Here is a 22,165-nt window from a genome sequence, read left to right as displayed (position 1 = left end):
TTAATATTAATATAAATTAATAACTATATTTAAATTAAATAATTATATTAAAATAAAATAATATAATAATAATATTATAATAATTTTCATATTTAAACATTAATTATGAATAATATTTTATTAATATTAATAAATTAAAAATAAAATATTAATTATATTAATTAAAAATAAATATATTATATAAATTATATAAAATAAATAATTAATATACTAAATAATATTTATTTTTTAATATTTATAATATAATTATTATATTTTACACATTAATATTTTTAAATAAATAATTATTTATTTTAATTAATATAAATAAATAAAATAATATATTAAATTAATATATATTATATATGTCTAATTTATGTTAATAATTATATTAATTATATATATTTAAAGATAATAAAAAATATATATTATATTTAATTATAAAATAAAAATATATTTTAATTAATTAATTATTATAAATATTATATTAAATATTTTAATTATATTATATTTAATTAAATAAATTAATAAATTTATATTATTTTTATTAATTATTTATTTATATTATTATATTAATTGATTTATATTTTTAAATATTTAATTTTTAATATTAATTTATTTTATTATTATTTTAATTTAATATTTATTTTAATAAAAACATATATATTTTATTATTAAATTAATATATTTTTATTTTTCATCTATTATTTTAATAATAATTATAAGTTAATTATATTTTTATTATATAATATATTTAAATATTTATTAATTATATTATATCAATAATTTTATTATTTAATTTAAATTATATATTCATTTTAATTTATTATTTTAAATATTTAATTGTTATTTACATTACATAAATATTATTTTTATTAATTTTATAGTATTTAAAAATGTATTATTAACATTTAATTAATGTCTATGTTTTGATATAATTGTTATTTTTTAATTAAAATTATATGTGAGTTTCTACATATATCTTGTTAATTAATATCCCTAAATTATTTTAAGGTATTTGTATCATAATCATTTTGTTTGTCTATATATTAATATTATTAACATAGTACATAATTTTTATTAATATATTTGATATTAAATTATGAGAGTTATATTTTAATTATATACAAGTTCGAATTATAGTGTGTATTATATATACCATAATGCACTTAAGCTCATTAGAACTTTCGTAAATAGACTTTCTATTTTAATATTATAACCTATTATTTATTTCTTTCAATCATTATTTTGAAAATGTACATACTATTCTACAATTTTTTGGTATAATACCATATCTTATGTCTTATAGTAAAATTTCTTAATTACAATAACTTATTTTATACACAATTTTTACTATATAATGTTTTTTGTGCTAACCTTATCTTTATTAAGTTATATTTGAATTATATCATGTCTTATACATTTTCCCATTCTATACATTTGGTCGTTTATGTTTTAAATTTATTGAAACATTTACTATTTTGAATCTTTAACAACTTAACATATATTCTTTATTTATGTTTTATGAATATATATTTAACTTGTTTATTCTAATAAGTATTTCCTAAAGTATATAAAGAAATGTATTATAAAAGAAATTTTACGTATTTATTGAACTGAAATATATTTTAACGATTTCTATCTACTTTGAATAATCCTAATATATATAAATAATATAAAAATATAAAGGAACATTTATTAGGTCATAACATTTTTTTTTGAAAAAATGCAGTTCCTCGTGAATATGTCTAGAATTACTTTAAAATAATGATAATAATCATAAAATATGTAACATTTTCTTAATCATTCAAAATATATCCTCAATAAAAAGTATTTTTAATATGTACAAAATTATTGCTTAAGTTTATGCGAATACAATGCTAACATTTTAAATCAAATGTATTTATATGCAGAGTAAATCATCAAGAAAAACATAATGTTTATAGGAAATCCGAAATTAAAATTGATACGGATTAATATATATGTTCAAAACATAGTAATATTGTAGAATTCAATAAATTAAACATATAAGTACGGTTTTAATTTTGATTTAATACATATAACAATTTAAAAGGATTAATAAAACTTGTTATATACATAAACATATCAAAATATAATTATACTGTTTAAAAGAAATTGCAATTCTTCTTAAGATACACTTTATAAAATAACATTAATACAGATGTATTAAGTTAAAATTAGCATTTTATCATTAGACAAATAGTTATAATAAATAATACTTATATAATTACGTTTTATGTTTGGATATCCCTTTTGATATATTTTTTAAATGTTTAAATCTTTTGAAAAATACAAAGTTGGAAGAAAAAATATAGTTAATATTTATCAATATACAATAAAAAGGTATAAAACTTAATGTTGATTTATTTTGAATTTATAAAATATATATATCAATGTGACACAGTTGTAAACATCACATGATGTTAATAGAAATATAAAAAAATTATATATAAACATTAAAAAAAAATGTATACTACTACATAAAAATATAGTGCTTTATTTTATATTCTTTTAAACAAAATGAATATTGAATATTTATTAACAATGTATGTATTAAGTATTATATTTCGCACGGAGATAAAAACAAATAATGAAAACATATAATACATATTTCATCAATAGTGAAACTATAAAAAATCATTTATTAGCAATTTAATTAAAAAAATGAAAAGAAACAAAATATAATATACAAATTTGATAGTGTAAATTTTATAAAATTCTAAAAAAAATTATTATAGAAAATTCCATTTGAATGGAATGGGAATGACTATTTTAAACTACATTAGAATTTTCTAAATAATTAAATACTATCATTAATGTTGACATCCCACACACTCCAAAAAAATAACTAAATGAGATATAGAATTTGTTATCTTTCGTCACCGTTATGTCTTTAGTCATCTATAAATATATTCATATATAATATAATGAATTTATATCATTTTATATTAGTTTTACTTATTTTGATTTATTTTATGTTTAAATTTTATTAGTAATTACATTAAAGGAGAGATACAAAAAAAATCCACAAGCAATTGAACTAAAAATGATTTCCACAAATTCATCTGCAAATTAAAAAGTAATAATTTATTTATCTTAATATAATATTTTTTTTGTTTTTTTTTGTTTTTTTTGTGATTGTGTTTTTACTTGATGAAAACGATAGCACTGCAACAAGAATTCCTAACGGTAAGGACAATATAAAGGACCATGCGTATATAGAAGATAAAATTGGATCCTAAAAAAGGTGAATATAAAAACGTTTCTATATCGTTACAACTTATAAAGTATACAAATCATATTTAAAAATATACAAGTTTAATATAGATGCTAGAAACAAATATATATTAATATTCCCCTGATCTTACTTCTGTCTTCTTGACGGCATTTTTATAGATCATTAAACACTCTGCCCATTTATGCGCTATCATCGAAAGACCAACTATTATAATAGGATTTTTGTCTTTTAAACTTCCAATAAGTAAACCTTTAAAAATAATAAAATAAATTATATAAGTAAAAAAGAATATTCATTCTGTAAAAAGTATATATATGCTTTACAAAAAAAGTTTAATAGTTAAAGTATATATCAATTCATCGTTAAACTTTTAAAAGTATAAAATGAAATAGATTTTAAGCGTGATACCTTCTACAAATGAATGAATAAAAAGGCTTAAAACTATAAAAAAAGCGTTTGATTTAAATGTGTCAAAAATAAAATTATTTGAAAGGTTCGTATTTTCTTTAACGCTTATTGGTTTCATCTCTATATCTATATGGTCACGGGTATTATTTTGATCAGATGTACTATTAATAGTAAATTTATTTGTGTTTTTATTTTCTGCGTTGTCAATATCAGAACAATTTTCAATATGGTGGTCATATAATATATCTGTTATATTCAAAAATGTTACTGATATAAGTATTAAACCAAAACAGCAATAAATTGTCAGATTGTTTTTGTTTAATAAAGTTATAACTTCTGGAAGCATGTGTATAAAAGCTAAAGCTAAAATTGCGCCTAATTATAAGGAACGTATATAAAAAATATATTTTTAATATTTATTTATAAAATATAATGCATAATGCTAATATTTATGTACTTACCACTTGCGACATTTTCAAAATTTTCCATATTAAAAATCTTATGCTTCTTTTTATTTATAATCCTACTCTCTATATGGGACGGCAAATAAATGACTACAATGCATTCAATAAGGATAACTATAGCCAGAATCAGTTTTAGCCACATTTTGATAAAATATATAATACTCAAAATTACAATAACAAAAAATATATATCATAAATTAAAATAACTTAAATATTAATAGCATGCTTTATATATATTACATTATTTTACTATACAAAAACATATTCTCTATACGTACAATTAGATATATGTAAAACTATATAATTTTTAATTACAGATAATTCGTTAATGTAGTCTTGCAACACATCTCTTTTCAGTAAAAAAACGAACAAATCCGTTGTTGATAAAAATGTTGTTTGTAGTATTTTATATAATGCAAAAATATTCATCAAATATAATGTTAAATATAAAAATATGTTATGATGAAAATAACCACATGTAGTATATAGTAAATGATAAACGATGTGTCATATTGAAGTCTATATAATAAATATATATAAATTTTATAAATTACATTATATAAATTTATATTTTATTATTCTTTTTTTTTTTTTTTTTTTAATAATAAAGAAAATTAAAATTGTTTGTGATATAAAAATAGTCCATAGAAAATACAAATAACGGCATGCAACTATTAATATATATTTTAAGCATTATGACCATATTGCTTATGCTAATTTTTTATATGATGCATTTCGTCAGTAACACTTAATATAATACAATTCACCAGTTTTAATAAAAATAAAAAACAATCCACAAATATTAAAAAACTATTAAATATGTTATAACACTTCGAAAAAATGTTTATAAAAAAAAATTGTAAATTAAAATCGGATTTATGAAACTTATATTAAGAAAAAGAATTAAATATGTTAAGAAAATTTAACAGAATTAAAATGATTAAACCATAATTATATATTTATTAATCAAAATGAATCAAAACGAATCAAAATGAATTTTTTTAACTCATTTTTTGTTTTGAGTGCGAAAATAAAATAAAATATATATTATATCAAATTCGTTTAAAATATGTTATATATACATGTTAAGTAAATTTATTATTCACTTTATAATTACTAAGATGTTTTTTCATGTCTTTTAAATTAAATAATGATGGATTTAAGATATGTGTAATAAATTTGAAGTCATGTAGCATTTCAAAAAACATATTTCATCTATATATTATATATGCATAATTTTATATGAGAGCTATTTTTATATATGATCGTTTTTAAAGAATCAATTACAAAACACGCTTACATATACAGTATATATATTAATTTTTGTTTTACACATGCAATATAGGAAAATACTATGTTCTACATTATCTTAATGTATTATTAATAATATATATATCTTATGTAATATCATTTATATTTATTTTTTGATATTTTATATCATAAAACAATTTTTATACTGAAATATAACAATTTGAGAGTTTTTTAAATCCTTACATTCGTATAATTACTATAATATTGACACAAAAGTGTTTATATAAGAATATGAAAATATTGTAGAGCCAATTGTGAACGAAAAATAAAATTGCTTTACGATATTTTTATTATCTCAAATAAAATTTATACATCAACTCAAGTAATATATAAGGGGAATCATATTTTAAGTCGCATAAGAATGTTTATATTGTGGACATAATTAATATACTTTTATTTTTTATATTATTTTTATAGTTATATACAGAAAAAAAAAAAATTTTGTTTACATGTTTTTACGAATGTTTGTGTCGATATGAATATAAAATTATATTTCATTGTTACGGAGCACATAAAAATACAAAGCTAATAATTTGTGAGTCATTCAGTATATATATATATATATATAATATACATATATCCTGAGTAAATAATATAATAATAATTGAAAGTTCTTTTTAAAACGAAAGATTCATTACGTGATAAATATTAAAAAATAACCTCAAATATAGACAGAAATGTTATAGGGAAACCAAAATGGTGAATATATATGGTGATTAAGCATATCATCATGTTTTCCCTACAGATTTGTATTAACAAACTTAAAAAACTCAACATAGATATAAAAGTTATTAATATGCAAATAGAATAATTAAAATGTATTATTTGTGTAAGACGTTTTTTGTTTTTTTAATGTATATATGTATATTTATGAATGTGTTACAAAGCCCAATATACATATATTTGATAAAAAAATAAGGGTTTCTCTTAATTTATGTAGATTATTTAATAATAAAATCATACAATTATCTACGAGGTATCGTTATGAAGTTATTCTATTTGTACATGAAATACATACCTTCGACATGTATTTTGTGAATACATATAAATGTATTTTTTTTCCGAATAAAATAGTATTTTTTTTATTTATTAAGTTAGAAATGGGGATATAGTATATATGATGAAATTAGTTTTTACCAACTAAATTAAAAAGTCTATATTTACGAGTGTATTTGTGTGACAATGCTAACCATATTAATATATTGCTACTTTTTATTCCCAATAAATTATATATTACAAGTTGTTTAATTTTATAATTTATCGGGATTAAATTATTATTGTTAATAGGTCTAAGAAATAGCTTCATTATATTTTTCTTTTTTTTTCACCATATGTTTATTAGTTTTCTTTATTATTTGGTAGCTTATATTTATTTTCTAAGTAAAATGATAACTACTTTGTAACCTTAATATATGTTTTTTGTTGACTTTACTTTTAAAGGGTTCTTATGCGTATATAATATATAAAGGGAATTTATCGATATATTATGTTACACTTTCAAATATTAATTTCTTTAATTTATATAAACATAAAGAATCATTATTATATATTTGAGAGAAAAAATTAATTTATTTAGTTTTTTTTAATTAAAAAAAAAAAAAGCATATTTTCCAGTTGTAAGTATATGCATATATATTTATAATAAAGCACATATATATATTAATGATTTACCCCTTTTGTATTTCAGAAAAAAAAAAAATAAGAATTAAAATAAAAATAAATGTGAAAACATTTTTAATATACAAAAAAAAATATAATTTTTTACATTTCTTTTACTTCTTTATTACCCACAAAAACAAATTAAAATAATAATGATAAACTATATGTTATGTATGTGCTTATCGCTTAAAGTGACACAATACATCTAGTTTATGTATTATAAAGAAACAAACTAGCACATACCATACTTTTAATATGTTATTTGTAAGGATTTACAACAGCGTTTATGGTTAAAACCAAGCATGTATACATATATATATTTAAATATATGTTTATGAGGCTGGCAATATAATATTATATATATAGTATATTTTTACAAGTATAATTTCCCCTTAATAACATTTAAGGGTAAAGTAAATATATATATATGAGTTGAAACAGAAGGTTAAAGAAGTATGTACTACTTTGAAATGTTATATATATAAAAGTATTATATAGATGAAAATGAAACAGAAAAAATGAGGAAATCTTTAAGGTCCAGTAAAAATATTTTTAAAAGGGGAGTTGATAATTCAAAAGCATTAAAGTGGGTGAGAAACATATCTCCACTTTTTTTTATGAGTGAATTTATATATATATTATTTTTGAGATATAATGATTATGTGTTAAGTACCAGATATAAATCAGAAGTTAATGCAGATACTAGAAATAACATATATAACATTTTGATACTTTTATATTTCTTAAAACCACTTTTTGCTTTTTTGACGGATAATGTATATTTTAATATAAATAATATATTTTTATTTTTATTACAAAAAGCACATGAATTATGTAATTGGATTAAAGATGGATTATATTATTGTGCTAGACTATTATATAATGGGAAACATATGGTGTTAAAGATATTTTTTAGAAAATATTTGAAAGATGGCTTAACATCAGGACAAACATATTTTAAAAAATGTACAATACATAGTAATAATCCTTATGTTAATAATTTTTTATATTTCCCTTTAAATAGAAAGTATTATGTAATTATAACTGAACTAATAACAACAATACTATTATTATTTATATATATATTTAATAATAAGATAAAATATAATTGGTATTTATTTACAATTTTTATTATATCAAGCCAAATGTTATTATCATCATGTGTTTTTGAAGGTGTTGTAGTTGAAAAATGTCGAAGAAAAATGCACTTTGAACAAATTTTTTATATATCTTATGTAATGTGCATAAAGATATTTTCATCTCTTATGCTATATTATATATATATATTAAAAGTTAGTATTTTTATATTAATCTTAAAAAGTTTTATTATTTTTCTCATTTCATGTTTATCGAATGAAGAAACACTTTTATTAAATGATGATTGTAATGTACAAAATAATATGATATTAAAAGAGGGGAATAAAAATATAGGTGTTAAAAATACAGTAGATTTATTATCTCAACTTGTTGTTTTAAAAAAAATATTATTAAATGAAAATTTACTTAAGATACTTTTTCTTTTGATCCTATTCAATTCATCCATAGATACAAAATTCACAATTTTAAATCATGGAATTAAGAATTATAGTTGGCCAAATTCATTGATTAATTATATTCCTCTCGTATCACAGTAAGAAAAAAATTGTGTGTATTATTTTCACAGATATACTTATATATTTGTTACTGCTTTTTTTTTGATATACAACAATTATATATGTTCTCTATTCATCAATTTCTATATATGTTTTATAAACCTTTTTAATCTAAAATTTACTTATTCATTCATTTATTTGTTTATTTTATATATACAGATCATCAAAATTAATAGGAATATCCATATTTCAATTATATACAAATAAAAAGCGATACGAAAATTATGCTATGATAACTATATTAATTAACATATTACTTAAAATAGCAAGTTTTATATATTTTTATTATAATAAGAACACATATGTGAGCCCAATATTAATTTTACTTAATATTATAGTTCAAAATATATCTATAAAAATATTAGCACTTCCAATATTATTATTATGTATACAAAAAGCACCCCTAAATTTAGAATCAACTTTAATTAATATATATATCTTTTCTTTTAATTTATCAAACTTAATTAGTAAAAGATATTTTATGTGGGATATCATATTACAGATGCCAAAAAATGTTTTTATTGTTTTGCTTCTTTCTTTTTTTACTACATGTACGAGCCTGTTTTATTATTTTAACATTTCATTAGATATACTAAATAACATGTATATATCCTCTTCATTAAATTTAGAAGATAAAGATAATATTTATTTGAAATATAATAAGCCACAAAAGAAAAATTATTTTAATATCAATTTATTTAACAAAGGGGAAAAAAACCATATTCTTAAAAAGACTGTTCGTTTTAAGGATGAAAATATAAAGACACATAAAACAAAAGATGAAGAAATGAAAAATAAAAATAGTTCATTCCAAATATCATCAAATTCAAATTCAGATAGCGAACAATGGTTGATAATTGATAATTTAAAGGTAACATTAACATGATTCTGCAACATCGCCCATATGTGTGTATATATATAAACCCCAATGTTACATAATTTATTTTTTTGTATTTAAAAATGCATATTAGCAAAAGTATAATATGGTTTAAATAAGCAAAAGGGGTAAAATATACCATATCTATGAAATATTTATATTAATTTTTTTTATTACTTATATTTTTCAGAGTTTTATATTTCATTTTATTTTTTATATTAAAATTGAAAAACATGTTACTTATCTATTTTTTTTTTGTTTGATAGGGTGAAATGAGGAGGAAATATACAGATAATAATCCGTCGTTTTTTTGAAAAAAGACGTTATGCATATAATATATGCATATATATTTTTTTTTAAAACAAATTTACTTTTTATTGTGATATGTTAGAACAAATGATAACTAATTTCATCATGAGTTGCATATAAATTGTAATATTTTTACAAATAACTTTTATTGTTAGTTTTATGTGTTTATTTTTATTTAGTTTAATTTATTTTATTATTATTATTATTATAATTGTTATTATTTTTTATTTTTTTTTTATATATAATATTTTTTCATCTATTTTAAATATAATTTTTTTTAAGCTTTTATTTTTTAAAAATATAGTATAAACAAAAATTAAAATATAAAAATTATAACTTTGTATTTAAAATATTGAATCATGTAAAACATAGTTGAGTTTTTATTTCTTTTCTGATTTTTCAATCAATTTCGTTTTATCGACATTTTTAAGTTTTATTATTTTTTTTTTTTTTTGATTTAATTTTTTCAAAATACAGCTTCCTAAAAATGTACGAAGTATACTATTTGGATAAAAATGAAGAATTTCAAAAAACAACTGAACGTGAAAACATTGAGAGCCCATTAATTCTTAAAAATTGTCAAATTTCATTAAAAAAAAAAAAAAAAGTAGTTAAGAAAAACATTTATGAGGGAGGATACACCATATGGGAATGTACATGGGAAATGCTAAGGTTCTTTTATAAAGAAGAAATCGATTTCAAAAATACGAACGTTTTAGAGTTAGGTATGTATTTAATTTTGTATGTTATTTTGTATGCTATTTTGTATGCTATTTTGTATGTATCAATCTATAACGATTGAAATATGATCAATTGCTATTCATATACTAATTTTAATTAACATTTACAACATCATTTAATATGTTATATAAAATTAACTTTTTTTATTTCAAGGATGTGCACATGGGCTCGTTGGAATAAACGCTCTTCAAAATAAAGCGAGTGTTGTTTTTCAAGAATTAAACAAAAGGGTAATTAATGATTTATTATTACCAAATATAAGCAAAAATCTAGATATAAAATTAAAAAAAAAAAAACTTAAAAAAAAATATATGAAAATAAACGAAAAAGACATAAAATGCTTTGTTATTAATAAACCATGGAATAAATTAAACAAAAAATTAAAAACTAAAGAATTAAAACCATTTGATTATATTATAGGGAATGAAATATTATACAGAAAAGAAAATTATTCTAGTATCGTAAAAATTATAAAATTAAATCTAAAGCCAAATGGAAAAGCATACTTTGGAACGAAATCTTATTATTTTGGCTTTGAAGATGGAGCTGGGTCAATCAGCTTTTTGGACTATATAAATAATAATAAAAATTTAAATCTTGTTGCCAAAATAGTTCATACAAATACAGGTAAATCTATTTATTCTAAGGACATTATAGAAATATCTTTTTTGAATAAAGAAGAATAAAAGGCCCTTTTTTTTTACACTTTTTTACACTTTTTTTTTTTTACTTTTTTTTACACTTTTTTTTTTTTACCTTTTAATAAATTAGTTATTTTTTTTAATAATTTAAAATATATTCGTTTTCATTTGTTTTATAATATTTATGTAATTTTTAAAACATTAAAAAAGTTTAATTTTTTTGAAAAATAAAAAAATATGTAAATGTAAAAATGCCTCATTTGGGAATTGGGCATTTTCCATTTCCGGAGGTATAATATAGGAAAATGAAAAAGTAAAAAGGCAGCTTTCATAAAATATTTACAAACATTATAAAAATTAACAATATAAACAATATTATATGTATATTCTTAAAAATAAATAAATATATATTGTAGGATATGTATACACACATATAATAATATATTGGTATTTTTTCATTTTAACGTAAAATGATGTTATGTAAATACGACATTTGCTTTTATAATTATTTTGAAAAATAAATACAAACGTAACATAATATATATAATAATAACGTACAACATACATAAGGTATTGCCAAAAATTGGGAAAAAAAATATATACTCTGTAAAATGAGAAAACAGTTGTACATATTTTCCTGAGCAAATGAAAATTATATATATATATATCTCTATAAAATATACTAATATAAAATAAATTCACATTAGACAAATAATAATAAAATGTTCTTTAATTTGTTATATATATAATACATACATACGTACATAAACTATTTATATTAATAAAATATAATATGTATATGGAAATATTTAAAAATGTAAAAAACGGCATAACATTTTTAGTATGCCATATGGGGATAATACAAGTGAATAAGAAAGATAAAGATAGAATATAAGATAACTAAATACACTAATATACACATATGTAAATAAGGCATATACGATATTGGAGATAATGGGGATTTTTTTTTTTTTTTTCAAATTTATAAAAGACTTGAATTACTGGATATATATTTTTTTTTATATTATTGAAAATTGTAGCTTAATTTAAATTTCATTATGATCATCATAATATAACATAAATTTGTTAATGTCATCATCCTGGAAAATAGGTATGGTACTATCATTCATTTTATTTTCGTCGTTATTTCTGGAATTTTTTATATCCAAATTGAAAAATGAATTATCATAATTATGGAATCCCATATAATCATTAGAAGTATAAATTTCATTCAATTCATTATCAAATATATCATCATGTTCAAAATATGTTTCTTTTGCATTCCCAACAATATTTTGACAATTTCCATTAATATTGTTATTGTTATTGTTATTATTATTATTATCATTAATACGATTAATAGTATTACTACCGACATTAATGATATTATTATTGTTAATATTTCCAATGTGAATATTGTTATTTATACTGTTGTTTATACTGTTGTTTATATTATTATTATTATTATCGTTAAACAAATAAGGATAAGTGAAAAAATTTGAATTAAAATATCTGTTATAAAAGAAATCATCATTTTCCAAATTTGAATCGTTATTTGTTTTTTTTAAATAGGATGGGATATTTTCATTTTGTTTATTATCTTCCCGTTTTTCCAACATGTTTTCCATTTGAATGCCAATTTTCCTTCCATGTTGCTTTTCATATTTTGTACCTATATTACAAGAATTTTGATTTTCTTTATTTTTTAACATAAAAGCTATAAATATGTTTTCTAAACTTTTTTTGTCCAATTGGTTATCATATTTCGAACATATTAATTCATATAATTGTATATTTTCTTTATTGATATAATCGTATACATCTAATGAGTTTTCAGTTGCATATGTATTTAAGAGTGTAAAAAATTGATGTATATGTTTAAAGTTTTGTAAACATTGTGTTTTGTCATCATATATACGATCGTTATTATCACTAATATTATTTTGGGTATTACCGATATTTGTTTTTTGAAAATATAAAGACTCATATTTAGTATCAAAATTTTTATTATTAATTCCATTTTCAGGATAGTTTTTATTATTATATTCTTTTCCTGTATATTCCCAATTATTTACATTTCTATTAATATAATTTTTTTTGCTTATTTCATTAGTTTGGCTATTATTATTTATAATACAACTATCCCTTATCGTTTCATAGTTGTATTTTAAATTATTACATATGTTATACGGGTTATACGTATTATATTCGGGTTCGTAATTTATATCGGTATTATGAAAAGATGCTTTCTGTTCATACATACGGTTTTCAAGATCGGAATTGTAGTTATCATTACCGATATTATTTTCGCCATTTTTATTATACCAAATTTGGTTTAAAAACGAACTTACACTTTTCCCCTCATCATTCGGTATTGTTTTATTATTTACTGCCTTAAACAATTCGTTGTTGTCTTCTGCACTTTTATTTTTATAAGACTTATTTTTTGGAATTTGGATTTGTTCATTAATAGATGAGATATTATTTACATCATTTATAAAAAATTTATTACATATATTAATGTTAGATTCATTCGAATTAATTATGGTATGACTTTTTTGCGGATTATATATTCCTTTATTTTTTAAATTATTTAATTTACAGATTTCATTTCTGTTAATATTTGGATTTTCTAAAAAATTGGTGGTACATGAACATATCATATTGTTTAAATTTTTATGATATTTCATATCTGTTTTATTCGGATAATTAAAAGATTTAATTATATTTTTTTCCTTCTGATCATTCAGTTGGAAATTCCTTCGTTTTTTCAAAAAATATTTTTTCCCTTTTTCTGTTAAATCATTGTTATCAATGCATGCATTAATACATTCAAATTTATTTTCTACATTATCATATATTGATAATAATTCATTTTTGCTAACCCCATTTTTTTTCATCTTAATGTTTCCATTATTATTATTATTGTTATCTTTTATGTTAATATATTTATTTCCATTTTTTATTACATCATTTTCTGAATTCATGTGTGTTCTTATATTTGTATTACTGTTCATATTTATAAAATTTAAAAAATTATTATTTTTATTATAATTTTCTTGAGAGCGAAAATTATTATCATCAGTATTGTTATATAAATCTATATCTTCTCTTTTAAACTCATTATTTAAATGGGATGATGTTATTAAATTGTTTGAATTATTATTTAGCATGCGATTGGTTATATTTTCATTTATTCTATGGATTTGGGAATATTTATCTGAAATATTTTTTAAATTAGTTGTGTTTATATAATTAATAGATGAATCAATGTAATTTGAATTATTACACGGAGCACTGTCATTACTATTACTTCCATTATTATCAACAGTTTTATCGTCAATATTTTTTATAGAATTTCCATACATGTCTATTGAAGAAGTGTTATCATATGTGGAGGGGTGTATCATATGTTTGTTCGAATCGGGAGTAAATGTATTACTACTAGTATTATCACAAACAGTACTAATACTACTAAATGTATGAACATCGGTTTTATTTTCCTTATTTTTATTTGTTATAAAATTTATAGATTTAGTATTATTACTAGAAGATGATTTAGTTTTGGATTTTGTTTTTTCATCTGTTGAATTTACTGAATTGATAGTTTTCAATGTATCTGTTGTGCTTACTAAGCTTTGGGCAGTTTTTGTATTACTACTATCTTTTGTTTTACTTTTATTATTATTACATATATTTTTTAATTTTGCAGGTAATAAATGTTCTTCTCCATTTTTTAGTTGAACTTTTAAAAGCTTTCCATGTATATACATTTTTGATAACTCTTCAAATGCTTCAACAGCTGATTTTTTATTATCATAAGACACAAAACCAAAACCTCTATTTCCTTGCTTCTTATCATTATCATTGTTTATGTATGGTATCCTTAACCCAACTACATGCCCGTATTTGTTTACAAGTTGTATCAAATTTAATTCTGTCCATTTTAGAGGAATTCCATATAAAAACAAATTAGCCCCTAAAAAAGAAAGAAAAAAAAAGGTTAATAAAGTAAAAATAATGAATCAAAAATTAGTGCACATTAAAAATGGTTTTATAAAACGGTGCACAATAGTATCCGTTTTTTCAACCTTTTCAGATGCATACCTGGTGGCCCGTCCTTTAAAAGAGAAAAATTTGCCTTGCTATAATGCAGAGTGTTTTGATTAGGAATTTGCTTCGAAACAATAAAACATATCAACTTATGATTCGGTGAATTATCGAAAAATTTTTTTTGGTTAAGAATATTGACTGCATTTATAGCACATTTTTCTTCTATAAAATAAATAAATGCATAAGACCATTTATCCAACGACCACTTATATTCTATATGAATTATATATCCAAATATCTCTAATACATTCTTTAGTCTCTCTTCGGTTATATTTGGTGGGATATTACCAAGGAATACATTTGTTATTATAACATTTTTTAAATTGGAATTTGATTTATTTTTTTTAATATCATTAGAAATACCAACTTGGGATTCTTTAATTTCTTTATTTTTATCAATCGATTTAATATCTTTATTAATTTCCTTGGTGAATTGATTATTTATATCATTAAGTTTTATTTCATCACCATTTATTTTATAATCTATCATATGGTGAAAATTATTTTCGTCTAATAAATTATAACCCTTTTTAATTGCATCTGCACAATTTGAAGTCTTAGCATTGTTGATATTATTAGGTTCATTAGTGGTGATACTATTATTAGAATTACCATTATTGTTATATATATATTGTTCATTTTTTGAACCATTTATATGCAAATTTTTTTTTTTTTTCTTTTTTTTTTCATAATTTCGATTTGTATGTGTTTCTTCACAATTTGGAACATTTTGTATAGTATTAAGACTGTTATTTCCCAAGTCTATATTATCCTCTTTAATAATTTGGTCATAATTTTTTAAATCCTGAGGAAAATTGAACTTATTTTTTCCGTTTTTTGTGTTCATATTTTTAATAATATTGTTTAACAGATGTTCGCTGTATTTACTAGTATTTGTGGCTGAAGATGAAGTGCTACTAAATTTATTAGAACCTTTAAAAATTTTCATTTTATCACCGTTTTTATTATAATTTGTATTATTACTCACCATATTGGGGGCGTGAGTATTTTCGTCGGTAAGAAATAAATCATTATTCTCTGAATTGCTATCCATTGAAAATTTTATGTATATATAATATATATATCAATTTCTTTATAATTAGTGTTTTTTTTATTTAGTTAGTTATAAAACTAAATTCATGAGATGCAAAATTATTTTTGTTTGGGTTTCAACTATAGCTTTTGAGATATTGTATTTAATGTTTCCAAAATATTTTTGAAATATCTTTTGTTAACTATATTTTGTCATTATTTTTTAAGAGTATATTACATGCCGCTATGTAGGTATTATGGTTTTATTAATATAAGATAATTTATACTTATATTACATGAAACATCACACGATGTATTATTTTTATAATACAACTTGTTTAAATATGTGTTGTTATGTTTTATGTTCATTGGTATAATAAAATTTGTTTAAAAAAAAGGAAAAAACTAAACGAAAATAATTAAATTAAAAAAATATATATTAAAAGAAAAATGTTAAATTTCTTATAAATATAATAACGTATAAATAATAGAAACAGGGATTCATATATTTTTGAATTTTTTTTTTTTAAATTTATAAAAATACATAAACGCATATAAACATTGTATATATTTGTTAGACAATATATTTTTATATTGTTCAAATATTGGGTTAATAAAATTAATAATTAATTCTTTGCAAATTCTTTTTATTAATATAGTATAAAGCGAAAATTAATAGATAGATATACATACATAGACATATCAATACAATAATAAAACGCTATAATTAACGATTTTACTAGGTATTAATGATTGAAACACACAAGATGGTATGTAATTAGATGTAAACATGTACAATTATTTAATAATACGCATACAATACACATTTCAAATATATATAGAACACATTATACATATACAGATTAGATAGGGTTCAAATATATTAAAAATATGCAAACATGCAAATGTACAAATATCATATCTATATTTTATGCTTAATACAAAAATTTTGTCTTGCGCATACAAATGTATAAAAATTCATATTTTTATAATGTATAAAAGGGTTGTATATTACTAACCAAATATGAAATACTAAGAATATATACATACATGCATACATGCATACATACATACATACGTATATACATACACATATAAAAAGCCAATGATTATTAATAAATAAATTTGAATAATTATGAGTATGGTTTAATAGAAAGACGAAATAAATGGTACTAAAAGTATGTGAACTATATAAGTGTTAACCTAATTATAAACTCAAATATTCAATAAAGGTTATTCTGCTAATATATAATAAAAATATGTTATATCAAATAGTATTATAAATTTATATTATTAAATATGGATATATTTATGTTTGTATGTACATGTATTTTCATATTAATTTACAAATATTCATATATGTATTTTCATAGAACAATTCAAATATATAGAATGAGACTTTGAAAAAAAAAATTATAAATTTTTGACATAAATTTTTGACATAAATTTTTGACATAAATTTTGACATAAATTTTGACATAAATTTTGACATAAATTTTGACATAAATTTTGACATAAATTTTGACATAAAATTTTGACATAAAATTTTGACATGAAATTTTGACATAAAATTTTGACATACAATTTATTTTTATCTGTAACTCATAAGTTTCAATATATTTAATGAACCACTAAATAAATCGCTTCGCTTTCATATATAGTATTATATAGTGGAAACAGGCTAAAGAAATAAAAAAATAAGCATAGATCATTTACATTCAATATGGCATATAAATATAAAAAAAAAATGTTTACGATGCATGTATTTGGTAACTAAAAATATTATTTCTGGCGAAATAAAATAATCAAAAAACGCATACAAACAAATAACAACATGTATTTACGCATAATAAACCAATCGAATACACCCATATATATAATAACATATTATCATGTTGGAACAATATATTAATATGTATTAAATTGTATCAAAAAGCATAACATATGTACTAACATAAACTTCAATAAATGAATATATTATAAAAAAAATAATATATATTATATAATCATTTCATTTATTTATACTAATATATATATATATTACATTTTGGAAGAGTCTTAATGGTTTTGTTTGAGATACATATAATTTTATTTTTATTTATTATTTTTATATATATATGTAAATACAACAAAATAAAAAATTTGTAAATAGCAAATACAAAAAATGCAGAAATAAAACAAAATATTATTTATGCTTAAGTTTACAAAAACATCGTTCTTATTTTTTGATTGCATAATAATCCACATAATATATGCATATTATAAATATATATATGTGCCCTTATTTTGAGCTCAGATGCATGAATTGAGAAAAAAAAAAATACATTATAAATTGCATATAAGATATAAAAAATTAATATAATATCAATTGGGACATATAAATTCATTATTATTCAAGTTTAAAAAAAAATTATATTTTTTCAATATACTATAAAATATCTGTATACTTATACAACTTACAAATAGTTGTTTTAGATAAAATTAATGGGGCATAAATTTTTTATGCGCATACGTCAATACACATATATAACGCTATTTACAAATATTTGGTTCTTAAAAAATATAATTTTTTATGATAAAACAAATTATTTAATAATAATTATTATCGAGTAACTATTATTATTAAATAAAAAAAAGGATGAACGAAATAAAATGGCTTTATTTACATAATTTTTTTTTTTTTTTTTTTTTTTTTTTTTTTTAAGAAATGCTTTCTTCAAAATTTCCTTAAAATATAATATTTATTTCAAAAAAAAAATTAATCATTATTAAAAAAATATAAAAAACATTGATACAAAGAATAATTCATTAAAAGATATTATTCAGACACATTTTATATTCATACAAATGCCCCATATTTAAATGGAATTATTTATGATAGTATACGTTTTTTTTTTGTCATAATAATAATACTGCATATATTTAATGCATACAAAAGAGACGCGATGTGGATGAAAAAAATTTGTACCGCTATTTTGAAACAAAAAATCTTAATAAATAAAAATTTATTATACGATAACATGCAGCTTCAAACGGAAGGGAACATTTTTATTTCGGGTTTATTTGTATATCTAATAAGTACCTTTTTTTCTTTTTCCATTAATATCTCCTACATAAAAGATATTTATTAATTTTTAACAAATTAATTTTTTATAAAAACTTAATGGCAAAATAACTACAATTTATCCCTCAAAAAGCATATTTTTTTTATTCCTTAGAAAAAATATGAACAATTTTTCTTTTTTTTTATATCCTGCATGTTAATACAAAAAAAGTAATAAAATAATAGTTCTAAGTTGATATTTATAACATCAAAAATTTGTATATGTCATATTTATTCTTATGGCTAAATAATAATCACTATATTAAAGAATTATTTTTTGTATTTTTAAAAATGCTTAATTTAATAAACAAATATTTTGTTTGCATGTTTAATTGAAACTTATTTATAGTTGCATACATTATCATTTTATTTATTAAAAAATATATATATATAAAGAAGTTATAGCAATGAAATTTATTATAATAAAATTTCAATATTTTATTCATTTATAATTTTACTTTAATACAATTATTATTATTATGCTTCCTTTCTTATGCATGGATTTATACAGAATTTTTAATTAATATTTGTAATATAGGCTATGAATAAGTTTCTATAAAATTATATATATAATACGGTTCTCAAAAACAAATAAAAGAACTATTTAAATATTATATAGAGGAGGGCTAAATTGTTAATACCATTGCATATATATAACCATGTACATATATAATATTATATGTATATATTAGAAAAAAAATACCCCTCTGACGCCACAAAACACATCATATGATATATACTCGAAGCGTCAAACCCCATAATTTAATTCATATTATTATTTTGTATATATATACTACATATGATGATTGGTATCACTTTGTTGCTGTTTTTTTAATACACACAAATTACTAATGGTTGTAATTTTTTAATATGGGTTTAAAAAAAAAACCTTAATAATTCATATACTATTTTATGTACTTAAGATTGTATGTAAGAATGTGTATAAATAATTAGAAAAAAAAAATATATATAGAATCCTGTTTTTATTATATATACATACATGTAACATAACAATTGCATTAAACTATATAGGAGATTTATTTAATTGAAGATTGTATGGTATTTGTTTGCAAAAGCTCAAAAAGATGAATTGTATATTCATACCGTTTTAAAAATATAAATTATAAGTTTTTAGACAACTTTATGAAATTTTATTTTCAAAAATTGTTATTGTAATTTTGTTTATATTTACAATGTTATTCTCGTGTTTTTTTAGTTAAAAATGAAAAAGAAAATCTTCTTAATTATTTTATAACATACCACTAAAATTAATACTATAATTTTACCCTCCCCCCAAAAAAAACAAGAGTATTAATATATGTATATTCATTGTTAATATTTTAATAATTTTCAGAGCTTTTTATAAATATTCATATTTACTATTCAATTGTCTTGTATGTATTAGGATAGGAAGTGTGCATATTAAACTGCCCAAATGTATGTTTTGTTATTTATGAAGTGTATTAAATTTCACAAAATAATATAATTTGTATTCATAATGAAAAAAACATATTTGTATTAATCACAATATGTGTATGGATATATAAATCGCACATTTATAATGGGTACATCAATGGATTATATATAATTCACACTTTTTGTTTTATATTGAAATATATGGCTATATATATTGCAAAATGTTTTACAACAAAACTATTCTCAATTTTATAATAATACTCAATGATGAAACGGGGTATATTACGCGTTTTTATTGATAATATAATCCTTATAAACATTATGAATATTTTATTATTAAGAACTATGAAATACCAAATTGGTGTGCAATTTTTATCATTAATTTATATAGTATAACATAACATTAATGGCTTTACATTTTTTTTATTTTAAGAATTTATGTAAAAATTACATGAACAAAAAAAACTATAAAATTAGCTATTTAGCTATATAGCCATTTTGATTGTTAGCTTTCCGCAGTACTTTCATTATGTGTGTTTTTTTATTTTAGCATTATTATATATTGTGTATATATATATTTTTAAATATATACCGATGACCGAAAAACCAAAATATACTTGTGGCATAAAATATTTGCTCATGTATATTCAATAATCCTTCATATTATTAAAGCGTGAAAAATTAGAAATAATACAATATAAAATATTTTTAAAAATATAATTATAAATATGAACATATAATAATATATAAAGCTAGGTATAGCTATTAAATTATGATTTGTTAATAAAAATAGCTTTGTTCTTCTTAAATAGCTTTGGAATAGGGAAAAAAAAAAATATACATAATAAAAAAAAAAAGGTGTAATGCACAATTATTAGGTGGATAAGCACATTATTCATAATAATATATATTTTATTTTAATCAGTTAAATATGGCCTTATATAATCAACATATGTGAAAAATGTTTTTTGGCGCACATACACAAAAAAACAAAAAATGTTAAATACACTATTATGTATACACAATTATTGGATAAAAAAAAAAAGCAATAATCATGCTAAAAATCTTTATATCAAAACAAAACAATCATAATATTAACAATATTTAAGTTTTAAATAGCAAAAACCCATCTTAAAAAAATATATGTTTTGATAACGTTAAGCTGATATAAGAATAAAATATTTTTTTTTATAATGATCAT

At 19.5% G+C, this 22,165-nt stretch overlaps 4 protein-coding genes across 4 annotated transcripts, besides 1 other annotated feature; 2 read left to right on the top strand and 2 right to left on the bottom strand.

The window, feature by feature from the left end:
• Positions 1-685: part of a sequence feature that runs on past the window's edge.
• Positions 686-2,772: 2,087 nt separating this feature from the next.
• Positions 2,773-4,252, bottom strand: PY17X_0507600 (ZIP domain-containing protein, putative; the record flags this gene model as incomplete). Its single annotated transcript, XM_022955191.1, has 6 exons — positions 2,773-2,901; positions 3,001-3,065; positions 3,151-3,238; positions 3,369-3,487; positions 3,647-4,021; positions 4,108-4,252. 6 exons carry the CDS (start codon positions 4,250-4,252, stop codon positions 2,773-2,775), a joined length of 921 nt encoding a protein of 306 aa, XP_022811650.1.
• Positions 4,253-7,598: 3,346 nt separating this feature from the next.
• On the top strand, positions 7,599-9,923 carry PY17X_0507500 (conserved Plasmodium membrane protein, unknown function; the record flags this gene model as incomplete). Its single annotated transcript, XM_022955190.1, has 3 exons — positions 7,599-8,710; positions 8,892-9,603; positions 9,876-9,923. 3 exons carry the CDS (start codon positions 7,599-7,601, stop codon positions 9,921-9,923), a joined length of 1,872 nt encoding a protein of 623 aa, XP_022811649.1.
• A 482-nt stretch (positions 9,924-10,405) lies between these two features.
• Positions 10,406-11,345, top strand: PY17X_0507400 (methyltransferase, putative; the record flags this gene model as incomplete). The annotated part of the gene is made up of 2 exons (XM_720352.2): positions 10,406-10,643; positions 10,813-11,345. 2 exons carry the CDS (start codon positions 10,406-10,408, stop codon positions 11,343-11,345), a joined length of 771 nt encoding a protein of 256 aa, XP_725445.2.
• Positions 11,346-12,346: 1,001 nt separating this feature from the next.
• Positions 12,347-16,467, bottom strand: PY17X_0507300 (uncharacterized protein; the record flags this gene model as incomplete). The annotated part of the gene is made up of 2 exons (XM_720073.2): positions 12,347-15,279; positions 15,408-16,467. 2 exons carry the CDS (start codon positions 16,465-16,467, stop codon positions 12,347-12,349), a joined length of 3,993 nt encoding a protein of 1,330 aa, XP_725166.2.
• Between the last annotated feature and the right edge of the window lie 5,698 nt (positions 16,468-22,165).

This window comes from Plasmodium yoelii (assembly GCF_900002385.2).
Source record: "Plasmodium yoelii strain 17X genome assembly, chromosome: 5".
Classification (NCBI taxonomy): Eukaryota; Apicomplexa; class Aconoidasida; order Haemosporida; family Plasmodiidae; genus Plasmodium; species Plasmodium yoelii.
Note: the sequence above shows the minus strand (reverse complement) of the source record. Positions and strands in the feature narration are given on the sequence as shown.